This window comes from Ylistrum balloti, unplaced genomic scaffold (assembly GCF_031769215.1).
Source record: "Ylistrum balloti isolate Yb309-2 unplaced genomic scaffold, AGI_CSIRO_Ybal_v1 Utg369762, whole genome shotgun sequence".
Classification (NCBI taxonomy): domain Eukaryota; kingdom Metazoa; phylum Mollusca; class Bivalvia; order Pectinida; family Pectinidae; genus Ylistrum; species Ylistrum balloti.
The window spans coordinates 1,099,981-1,112,553 of record NW_026781960.1 but is presented as its reverse complement, the minus strand read 5'-3'; the positions used below and the strand labels follow the sequence as shown (position 1 = coordinate 1,112,553).

Genomic DNA, 12,573 nt, shown 5'->3' with positions numbered 1-12,573 from the left:
GTTAGAGGTATGAAATCTTCAAGACTGGGATATTGATAACCCAACTCATCATTGATGCCCCCAGAGTTATTTTTGTACAAATAATGGTGATAGGTTTGAATTAGCTTTTTACTCTCCTCACATATTAACATGAAAATAAATCCCACATGAAACAGAAGTGATTTACAGTATGTGACCTTGTTGATCTGGCACAAATGAACCTAATGGTGAGGCACAAAGGTGACTAAGGTGATAAGGCACACAGAGAAACCTGATGGAGAGGCACAGGTATCACCTTGGTGATGAGGCAAAGACAGTTTATGTGACATTGGTGATAATTTAAAAGGTTGATGATAAAATGTGACATTGATAACCAGACAAACATTTGACCTTAAATATACAAATGTAACTGATAAGGCATTAAAATTATTAGGTTCTGATGTGAACTTGTGACCAGAAACCAGGAATATCAAAGTAGAGAAGTGACCTTGATGATACACAGTAAATACCTTTATAGTAAGATACTGATCAAATTCATGTGAGCTGGATAAGACATCATCATTACACCTGTATACACAGATATGGCCATTATGTGACAAGTTATAACCTCATTAAAAGACACTGATGTAATCTTGACAAGACCATGAGGAGATATCTGAATGATGACACCTCTAAGAAAAAGAGACCAATGTGATATTTACAAGACAAAAATAGGACTAACGAGACACTACTGTAGCATTGTTGATGACACCAATGTAAACGTGGAACTGGTCAGTTTGTTGACCTTTTTTTCATCTCCGTGACTCCTGCCGTATCGTCTCAACCACGAGCGTCAGTGTTCTGGCGACTTGCATCCCCCTCAGTAGGATGGGACACGTCTGTAGCGGTGATCGCTTGATTATACTGATTTTAGTAGACAGCTCCATGGCCTTATCATAACTCTACTCTAACAGTTGTGACATGTCCAGAAGCTGAAAGGAAGAGTTGGGGGTCTATCTAGATTCGGTTTGTGTTAGGGTAACTTTGAAGTCAGTCTAATGCCTTTAAATTCGAACTTGGAAAACGAGACACAGTTATATTGTTGAGACCAGTTTGTCCTTAACGACACCTGATGACCTCCTTCGGGGAGAGACACCAATATGAAGACTCTTATTGTGACCTGAAAAAACATAGCAATTTAAATGATGAGACACCGCATTGTGACCTCAATGACGTGACATCAGTGTGGCTTAGATGATGACCCACTAATGTAATTATGAGCCCGATGTCACGGTGAACGATGGTAACATTTGGTTGTTTATTATTTCAAATTAAATATAGAAGTGTGTCTTGATAAACCACACAAATTATGAGAAATAGTAAATGGTTAACATCATGACGGATGCAGTACTGGTTTGCCGACGAAAAGCGAATGGATGTACACGGTCAACGGTGCTTAGAGGAAGCACACGGAATTAAAGCATTTCAAAGACCTGAAATAATACAAGCGTCTGCTTAACGTCGAGTCTGAAAGTGAAACAAGCATTGTCGAAATGGCGTTAGCATGTCAAAGGAACAGTTACCTGCGAGAGGTAAAATATTAAACTTGAAATCTAGTTAAACAATACTTCAAACATACTGAAAGGGGCCATTCACTAACGAAATCAGCTAACTTCAATTTCAGTATAACTAACACAGACGCTCGAACCTGGCCAATAGTAATAAACAATATGATGCAATATCACTCCTATGCGTCGTCATTAGAGAGTAATTCTCTCGGGAGTCTTGCGAGACTCCTGTGATTTTTCTCCTGTAGAACTCTGACACATTGGTGGACAAGTGCTTCCATATAACGTTTAAAAATCATTCAAAATGGAATTATCAACAACTGATTTAAGTCTCGAAATATGTTAGCTATATAGGATTTTTTTTTCTGACAAATGGTTTAATTAATGTGTTATCAGAGGCAAGACTGAATATTGTCATTGTTGATCAGTGGGTGTAAAAAGGGTTTTTTATCACATACTGGTAAACCATAGCAAAGTAGACAATTATATTAATGTGAATCAAAATTTAAATGCCTGTTTGTGTGGTTATTATTAAAAAATACTTATTAATTACCAACATATGTATGTGTACACCATATGTGTCAGATAAGAAAAAATCCTCTTTAATGAAAGGATTTGTGGGAATTTTATGCATCCTTGCAAATCCTTGGATGTTCTCAACATATTTAAACTCCATAATCCATAATAGTGTAAACTAAAGTGGATTATGGAACTTTAAAATTGGGACTGTTAAATACCAGATATAAGCACCTAGGGTGTGATAGTCCTATTTCGACCCCTCCCACCCTTCCGCGATGTTATGTGTTTAAACTGCTAAATTGTCAATACTTATTATATACTTATTGATAGCCATAGATATAGATATTCACGATATATATTCAAACAAAATATGACAGTACCTACTTGTTCTAGGTCTTAAACAGTTGTGGTAGGGAATTCCAGACGTTTATCACTATATTTGGGAAGTTGCTCTTTCATATGTTCAGTCTAGAATTTCTTTTACTAGTTTCTTGCTGTGCCCTCTAGTTTGTATTTCACTTGATGTAAACAGAAATGTCCTTGTCGCGTATGTCAGTGCTGTAGATTTTATTTGTATGGTTGCACATCTTTTAACATTCTCAATGGAAACTTCGTCCTTATTGGTATTTATTGACCAGACATAATCAAAGCAGGATCTCACCAATGATTTGTAGAGGTCACCAAATAAATTCTTCTTTAGATATTTGAAACTTCTTTTAATTACACCAAGTACCTGTTGGCTTTATAGCTGATGTTTGAATATGACTCGTAAACTTTTTTGTCTATGGTTACACCCAGGTCCTGCTCCTCTTCGACTTTTTGAATTGTGATATTGTCCATTTCGTGGTTTACAGTGTCTGATATCTGTTCCTAGACAGAGGTGTTAATATTTCTGTGCTTTAACTTTCAGATGCCAGTTGTTGGTCCATTTCAATAGTTTATCAATGTCAGAAAGCATACTTCTGTGATCACTGTTGGTTTCATATCCTCTGTAAATAACCTGACCACATTTTCAAGTACATCTGGTAGGTTTTTAAGTATAATAGAAAGCGGATCAGGAATAGAGAAAAAGAGAGCTTGCCACAGCTAGTTTTCAGTGTACAGGACTTACACGTACTTCATATTGTAATCTTTAAATTTTATCTATTAAAGCTCAAATCTAAGGTGAAAAGTTGTGTGCCAGCGGAGGCCACACTTGTAACAAATGGGAAAAAAGGCAAAGTCAAAGGTTACGAGGTGATCTTGGAGGATACTGTTCTATTTCCTGAAGGCGGTGGACAGGTATTAAGAAAATATCTTTCTTTTTTTAATACTAGATAGTAATAGTTAAAACCTCATTAATAAAATCTCCTGTGGAACTGAAGTTTTGTTATTTGAGCATTATTTTCTTAACTTATACTGGGAAAATATAAATAAACAAGCAACAGCAAGTTTCAATGGAAACATTGAAAAACAGGCATATTTTGTTTATTTTGAAATCTGTTGAAAAATGACTTGTTAATGAGGTCTTGTTTAATATCTACAATTTTACAACAATTGTTCCTGTGAACGTATAAATTAAAATTGCAGAAAAAATAATAAAATTGTATGTTAATAAGATTATTTGTTATTGAAAAAAGAAAATTAAGTGTTTTAATAATTGTAGCACATATTTCTATGAATTGTCAATATTTGTAAATTTTGTGGTCTTATATTTCAGCCAGACGACAGAGGAACAGTATGTATACTTTACCTGTACATTGATATGTATACATTTTATCACATTAAAATCCTGAGGTCACTGAGGTTTTAACACGACCTTACACAGCTGTGATTAGCTGAATGTCCCTCGTTTCTATTGTAATGTCATAACTTCGCGCCACCAAAAAAGAGATACGTGTAAGAATATTTCCAATTTTGTGCTAACAAAATGTTGTTTTCAAAATGTTTTCAAAAATATCTCTTAAGTTATATAAACATTTATTTCCACATTCCAGAAACTCAGTAAAAATACAAAATTCTTAAGACATTTTGAACCATTTCAAATGAATGGCGTTTAAGATTCTCTTTATAACAAGCAATGTTATTTATTAATTATTTTTCTAATTTATTTTTTGTTTTTATTTATAATAGCAATAAATTTTATTTATGATTACCATTAATTATTTTTTTCTAAGTTACCTGAGACAGTGTCTCATGGCGACCTATTGTGATCACCTCTGGTTTTGTGCATACATAAACAATTTAACATTTTTGACTCCTTCTCAAATGAAATTGTGTATTTCATTGCTCCAGGATCTCACATTTCCTTGTATGGAAGGGGTAAATTATACTATAGTTTATAAAGGCATAATAAATTTTTAAGCATAATATGTTTAATTCCCATTGGAAACATTTCAAATTTGATTAGAATTATGAGCAAAGGATGACAATTGATGGTATGCCCATATCGATGGTGGCTGATCCCCAGGAGCTGAAAAGTGGGGCCAAAAGGGGTCAGATTGCCTCAGATTTCAAAAATCTTTTCCTCAACACCCAGCTATGGTAGGATAAATGCTCTTCATGCATGGAATGCTATTTTGAGGTGCTTTAATTAACATAATGAGTCTCACATTTCTTCCTGGGGAGGTGGTTATCTTTACTGTAATTTTCATAGAAAAATTGTGTTATTTGATCATAGCATTCTGTATTTCCCACTGGGAATAACTTTGTAAAAACTCTTAGTATAGGATGACAGTTTTGATGTTTTGGATGTATTGGCACTGGCTTACTATCATCATTGTTACAATATCTTTTTCATGATGCTTGAAAGCTACTTACCATTTAATCTTTATAACCAATATTGCTTATCTCAGGTGACTGTCAAGGCTGCTAGGCCTCTTGTTATTCAATTGGTAAATGAACAAATAAATATCTTTTTAAGAAAAATCCCTCAAAATTCACGAAAACTTAATTCATAGTTTTCATTTTTTCTAATTGTTAGATTAACAGTATAGATGTGCTACGTATCACAAGGAAAGGGGCAGAGGCTGTAAACTTTGTAACCACAGAAATCCCCACAGATACCGAGGTTGACATGAAGGTGGACTGGACTCGCAGATTTGATCACATGCAGCAACATACAGGTAAGATGATTATAAAGCACTTGAGTCAAGCCTAGCTGTCACAAATATACTGGTCCAGATTGGTCTCATCTTTTCGCTATACAGCATGAATTGATTATTGTGTAAAAATCTTTGAAATTAAGACTCAGAATGCATACATGATAAGAAATTGATATACAAAATCTTTGAACAACTATGTTTTAAGGATATCCAAGAAAAGCTTGTACAATAAAACAATATTTTTTCTTAAGTTTAAAATTTCAAAACAGTTCTTATGAACGTAACATGTTGTTAAAATAAATGTATTATTTTTTATATATATTATACTTGTTTCTATTCCTTTGATGTGAATACCAGATCCTCCATAGGACCGAGTTCCTAGCACTCTCCCATTGGCTCAAACAATAATGCAACTTTCACCTTGGGCCAAGGAAGTCAGTAGCTCAATCATAAAACAATTACAAATAACTAGATATATGTTGAAAATTTTGATATTAACAGAAATATTTCACTTTTGAATGTGTACCAAAACCCTCAATTGTTGTGATGATAAATTATGTTCCCAGGCCAGCATCTAATCACAGCTATAGCAGAACAGATGTATGGATGTCCTACAACGTCGTGGTAAGAATTCTGATATTATTAGAGTTTGTATGTCATGTATACTGTCTTCAATACTGTCTTCACTTACATTTTGTGGGTAACAATTTTCATGATAATGTCAGAAGTTGGAAGACGGGCATTGGGGGTTGGAGGTTGGTGGATGGGGGTTAGAGGACGGGGAGAGGAGGGGAACGGAGGTTGGATTTATTACAGGACAATGATTTAGCTATTAGTTGTAATTCTACTGAATAGAAATAGCAACTGATAGGGTTATTACTAGATACTATATATATTTTTTGGAATTTGTTCTGTTAATGAAAAGATTATTTGCAATATACTGGTAGACTTGGTGCTTGAAGCAGAGTTTTACAATCCATTTATCTTTACAGTTTTTTTATTAAGATGTTAATTAAATGTAAAACTTTATCCTGTAGGTGTTTGGGAGAGAAAACATCCTTTATAGAGTTAGATATTCCAGCCTTGACAGAAGAGGATGTTGTCAAGCTGGAGGAAACGGTCAACGAAAAAATCCTGGAACAGATCCCAGTCACATGCCATATATTTCAGGAAAAAGACGATCCCAAACTGAAGGAAGTACGGAACATACACAACAGATAGTTACATGTCTTTATTCATATTGCAAATAAGTATATGACATCTTCCACAATCCAAATCTAATTTATCTAAATATCCTAGTTTCCCCAAAAGTAATCTTGTGATCCATTTATACAGTTACCACAAACCTTTTTTATTTTATAGGGCTTAAAATTTCCTGTACAGTAGTAAATTTCCTGAATGTTCTTTTGACAACAGTTTCGTTGCCGGGGGCTACCAGAGGACCATGTGGGACCAGTTCGAGTGTTGGACATTGAAGGTATTGATGGGGGCACGCTCTGTTGTGGAACACATGTGTCAAATCTCACTCATCTACAGGTGAGTTAGGCTAAGATCGAGTAAAAAACATCTGTGTAACATAACAAGTTCATTCAATCAATGAAAGAATATATTGAATCATTAGTTGATGTAATTAGGGCAGTGACTGAAGCAATTTTTCATTTCCTTTTCCATGAGACTATGTTAGATGGTCACTATTTCATCTTAATGTAGACTTTACAGAAGTGTTACTAAGCGTAACGCTCACTTCTTATTAATTTACTCATATTTCTGTTGCAGTTGATAAAATTGCTTTTTGCTGAAAAAGGAAAGAAAAACAAGACGAATTTACACTTTGTGGCTGGAGGTCGCCTGAGGAACTACATGTCAAGGAGTGTACAGACTGAACGATCACTGACAGGACTGCTCAAGTACGACCATACATAACAAGTTTCAGAGTTTCCTGTTAGATTTGATGGATAGATTTCTACTGATATTGTATAATGTCTGGTGTTACAGCGATTTCCACTGTGTTCTGATAGTATTGTATCAGAACTGCTACAGTATAATCATAACTAAATGTATAGGATACAACAATAATTTATCTCCATTCCCCACCTTCTATCTGTTATCTATGTTGTTACAGTGCAAGACACTATGTTGTGATAGTGCAGGGATTCTTTGTTTCGCCCAGTGAGTAAATTTCTATACCTAGGTAAATTCTATTAATTGCTGACATCACATGTTATTTCAGGGGTCCTCTAGATCAACACTTTGAGTTAGCTGACAAGGCCGTGAAGGGATTTAAGACTTGTCAGAAGGTAGGTAATTGGATTGAGTGCTGGTTAAAAGGTAGGGAGGCGAGGGGCAACATTATTCCATTAATTGTTTTTAAGTCACCTGAAATGAAGTCCCTAGAGACCTATTGCAAATTTCCTTTTGTCTGACAGTGTTCATTGTGCATCTTATTTAAATTTTTATAAAAAACTTTGACAGTTTCTTCTCAATAACATAGTGGTCCAGGGTCATGATATTGGGCCAGTAGCATGCTGGGGTGAAGGGCTACCAAGTTTGTTCAAATGAATGACCTTGGCCTATTTTCAAGGTCACAGGCATCAGATGTGTTACTATCTTTATATGACTTCTTTTCAATAAGGAAATGTTTCAGGGTCATGGTATTGTGCCATTATCATGCTGGGTTGAAGGGTTACCAGGTTTCTTAAAATGAATAACCTTGGCTTAATTTAAAGGTCACAGGGGTCAAATATGTTAAAATCTTTTAATGACTGCTCAGTAATAAAATGGTCCAGGGTCATGATATTGGGCCAGTAGCATGCTGGGATGAAGGGCTACCTTTTTGTGCAAATGAATGACCTTGACCTTCATTCAAGGTCACATTGGCCAAATATTCTAAACTGCAACAACAGACAGTGTTATCAGTTCCATTCAATTCAAAATTAAGCCTTAAAATTCATAAACAATAGAAACTGTAAAAATGCATAAATCAGTTCAGTCTGCCCCAATGCTGTAACTGATGGACAGGTTATAAAACTGTCCAAAGACCTGAAGCCCTCAGGTGAATGTTGAGTTCCATGGACCTCTTGTTTTTGTCTGCTATGAGAAAAATCATTGAAACAACTGTCTAAGACTATTGTTTCTATATTCTAAAAAATATGTTTGCAGAGGCAAAAAACAGGACAATCATAATTACAATTTTTGCTTATTATAGAATGTAACAAACTTACTGAAAGATCTGGCTATGTTAGAAGCACAGAAGTACAAGTCTCAGACTGACCCAGATCCTGTGTTTGTTTTACATCGGTGAGTATACAAACATCTTACTGACTCAGATACTGGCAAGGTGTTGGTATAATATAAATTGGAATGACATGAAGCAAAATATAACGATTGGGTAAAGTATGCGGAAGTAATTATTTCTGCACTAATATTTTGTAATTCAAAAAAACCTGTGTCACCTCGTTTATTAAGTAGCACTGTCTAATAAGACCAGTTTTGGCTGCACCCTTGGGGTGTTTGATTAGGCAGGTTTTACTCTATGTTTTATGTGACAATAACCCCATCCATATCTCTGGCTCTTGTGGTCTTATGTCTGGATGTTTATGATAGAGATTACTGTAAAACTACATATTATCATGGAGGTTTTAATTTGTTGATTTTTGTGCAAAATCTTAATCCACAAATTTTTTTTAAATTAGTGTAAGTAGATTTATTGAACTACATTCATTAACAAAATCAAGTGTCAACTGTTGACGTAGCTGACTGTTATTGGCTACAACTACCAAACAAATAAATAACAGCTGAATACAATATATACATTTATTTTCTTACATTAAGTTTAAACAAATCTTATAGGCACATCATACACTGCACTCTCATAAATACAATGGCATATAAGATTTTACACCCTACTTACATATATACACAATATTACACTATACCCTAACAAACAAATCTGGGATCACAGTCTATAGCTTTCAATCATTGGTCCCACAGCTAGATATCACAAAGTCAGAGTAACTGTTCCTCATCAAACAACAATTGTTCTTGTTCACCAGATAATTGATCTACTTACTCCCCAGTATCGGGAGGACTGGCGACATCATAACCATCTGATGAGTACTTTCAGCTTCCACACACTATGTAGTAATACAATGATGCCAGGGTACAATGGTCATAACTGGTGACCATGCCGTACAACCATACAATGGGTTTGTTGTACACGGGTTTCCATAACCTCCATAAACTGGTGAATACTCGGACAAAGATTCAGCTGAACATTCTGGTCTTCCATAGTTCTCAGTCAAGCAATGGCTATACATTGAAAAAAATGGGGACGCTGAAAGCTGCAACATATTAATGAGTTCCTATGACTAATTATGATGTAATGATATAGTAATCTTGTATATATAATCAATGGGATACAGCATTATAACTTGTTTACTTTTAATATTTCACAACATACACACACTTACCTCTCTACTAGTGTAAACACATGCAAACATCATCATTAAACCTTACATACACATTTTATACACATTGCAAATTATAAACATAATTGTAGAACATATCACTCACTATATCCATAGATATTCAACTTAGTCATAAACAACTCACACATACCCATTACAATACTACTACCCTGTCACCTCCATGTATACATTCCTTACCTGTAAATATGTGTGCTATCAAACACTTAAGCTAGATTACCTATAGGTATTGATACACTGTAACACATTTTTATTTCACTATAAACAAATCACATAGGTACAGATGAACTTACCTAAGTTTTAATAAAGTGAAAATTAGTTTGTAACTTACCATGATCAGTATTTCACACTGGTATTATGGCAACCCTGTTTCTTTGTATGCATTTCAAATCCGTTTTCAAGTCTCCTCTATACATGTGCACTGATCCTCTACCTTACTAACATGAATAGCCCTTCAAGAATCTGCATGTAATTCAAACCGTGCATATCTATACTACTTACATACTGATGTGTGACACCCACAAAATAATATATTTTTTAACCACGAAAACAGAACCTCACAAAACCAAATGATTTTACAGTATTTGTGTTCTTAATAAGTTTTTATATTTGACTCCAGTTGATAAAATAAACAGTGATATTATGTGAATTAAAACTCCTGCTGTCTTAGTGTTGTAGAGTAAAAATACTGATTCTTTTATAGACCTTGTATGAGGGTTTTTGATTTTATATAACTGCAAAGCCAATATTAACGGATGTCAATATTTATATTCAATAATACAGGAAGGAAGGTGACAATGATTTCATGAACATTATAGTACGAGAAATCAGTGACAAGGTAAATAGCTTGATTTTGATATAGAAGTATGTGTTGTTTTGACAAATTCAGTATTTTTCCAGTAAATTTATTTTTTTAATATAGACCAATTATCTTTAAACAATAGTGCATACTCTGAAAAATGCAAAATCACTCAAGATTATTCAATCAAACTTACCAAATGTAAATCAAATGATGTGTGTTGTTTACATATTGAATGAATTATCAGTACTGATAGGCTGTTGCATTCCAGGATGTGAGCTGTATGTTAACTGTTGGAGATGACAAAGGGGCGGGGCTGTTCCTTCTCTCAGGCAAGGAGGATATCCTCAAGGAAGTTGGACCAAGGTAATGTTAATATGATGACGGCAAGTTAGTTACACAGGCCATCACTGAGGGGTTGGGGGATGTTGGATCAAGGTGAGATTATCAATCTGTTGGTGAGATACACAGGCCATCACTCAGGAGTTGGGGGATGCTGGATCAAGGTGAGATTATTAGTCTTTTGGTGAGATATACAGGCATCATTCAGACTTTGGGTCATGTTGGATCAAGGTGAGATTATCAGTCTGGTGGTGAATTACACAGGCCATCACTGAGGGGTTGGGTCATGTTGGATCAAGGTGAGATTATCAATCTGTTGGTGAGATACACAGGCCATCACTCAGGGGTTGGGGGATGCTGGATCAAGGTGAGATTATCAGTCTGGTGGTGAATTACACAGGCCATCACTGAGGGGTTGGGTCATGTTGGATCAAGGTGAGATTATCAATCTGTTGGTGAGATAAACAGGCCATCACTCAGGGGTTGGGGGATGCTGGATCAAGGTGAGATTATCAGTCTGTTGGTGAGATACACAGGCCATCACTTAGGGGTTGGGTCATGTTGGAACAAGGTGAGATTATCAATCTGTTGGTGAGTTACACAGGCCATCATTGACGGGTTGGGTCATTTGGTAATTTTTTCTTCTGTCATCTTCAACAAACCTCGTAGTTAACATTTATCTCCCTTCTCACTCCATTGCTGCAAGTCTCTGAATTGAATTTTATTTAAAAAATTCTTGTACTTCAGTGGCATAGATTAGAGAGGTATAAGATAATCTACAAAACCTTTGTGTCAGCTATAGTGAACTTAAACACTTGAATTTGTTTTGTTTAATTTAGTTTAACATTTCTATTTATAGAATGGCAGAGGTCATGGATGGTAAAGGGTCAATGAACCGTGGAAATTTTCAAGGAAAAGTTAATAAACTAGGTCAGCGACACAAGGCAGAGAAAATCTTTAGAGAGATTCTACAACGAAGTGCAGAGCAAGCAGTGGCCAATGAGAGTTAAATCTGATTTTGATATAGTGTTGTGTGAAGTGTTTTAGACCATTTCTAACCCAGTTGGACTATGTTTATTTCTAAATATGTAAAATGAAACTTGTCATTATTCACAATTTTCAGCAACAAATATACAGATAGTTTGAAAGTTACTACTTGTAATCACTGTGTTCCAGCTAGAATGGAGCTTTACACATAACTAGTGTTTAATGAAAAATTCAAATCGTTGAAAAAACCAGAGTAGTAGAGGCAAAAGAAACATTAAAAATCTATCCATCTGACATGTCTTAACAAATCTCCAGCTGTGAAACGATAAAACGTGTTTCCATTGTAGTCTGATTCATGTTACAAAATGTTCACTGACCACTAGTTATTTCTCACCAGCCTTTCAACAACCAGGACCAGAGTGCAGCACCCAGCACACATTTTAAGAAACTAAATTGCATGCTGTCTTCTTTCTGAGCACCCTGTCTTATCCCTGGGAGTCCTGGTATTCTTTCTGAGCACCCTGTCTTATCCCTGGGAGTCCTGGTATTCTTTCTGAGCACCCTGTCTTATCCCTGGGAGTCCTGGTATTCTTTCTGAGCACCCTGTCTTATCCCTGGGAGTCCTGGTATTCTTTCTGAGCGCCCTGTCTTATCCCTGGGAGTCCTGGTATTCTTTCTGGCATACCTTTCCTTTTTCGGGGGTGATTAAAAATGTTGCCAAGGTCAAGAATACAATAAACTTTCATCATATCTCTGTGGATGTCTGAGTTGTGTCTTAAGTAATAGGATGTTACTTAGAAATGGCAACTAAGTGATTGGGATTTTTTCAAATC

At 35.4% G+C, this 12,573-nt stretch overlaps 1 protein-coding gene across 1 annotated transcript; it reads left to right on the top strand.

Annotated features, from left to right (window-relative positions):
- Positions 1 to 1,511: 1,511 nt before the first annotated feature.
- Positions 1,512 to 12,492, top strand: LOC132543684 (alanyl-tRNA editing protein Aarsd1-B-like). Its single transcript, XM_060207200.1, has 13 exons — positions 1,512 to 1,550; positions 3,198 to 3,326; positions 3,745 to 3,762; positions 5,008 to 5,149; positions 5,695 to 5,752; positions 6,166 to 6,325; positions 6,545 to 6,664; positions 6,905 to 7,035; positions 7,359 to 7,425; positions 8,334 to 8,425; positions 10,396 to 10,450; positions 10,683 to 10,777; positions 11,613 to 12,492. The coding sequence occupies exons 1-13, from the start codon at positions 1,512 to 1,514 to the stop codon at positions 11,761 to 11,763; spliced, it is 1,257 nt and encodes a 418-aa protein (XP_060063183.1). The 3' UTR covers positions 11,764 to 12,492.
- The last annotated feature ends 81 nt before the right edge of the window (positions 12,493 to 12,573 follow it).

Excerpts from the sequence above, each read along its gene's own strand:
- LOC132543684 (XM_060207200.1), top strand. The coding sequence starts at position 1,512 with ATGGCGTTAGCATGTCAAAGGAACAGTTACCTGCGAGAG. Across the intron at positions 5,753-6,165 it reads GGATGTCCTACAACGTCGTG|GTGTTTGGGAGAGAAAACAT; the intron begins GTAAGAATTCTG and ends TTTATCCTGTAG. Across the intron at positions 7,036-7,358 it reads TCACTGACAGGACTGCTCAA|GGGTCCTCTAGATCAACACT; the intron begins GTACGACCATAC and ends ATGTTATTTCAG.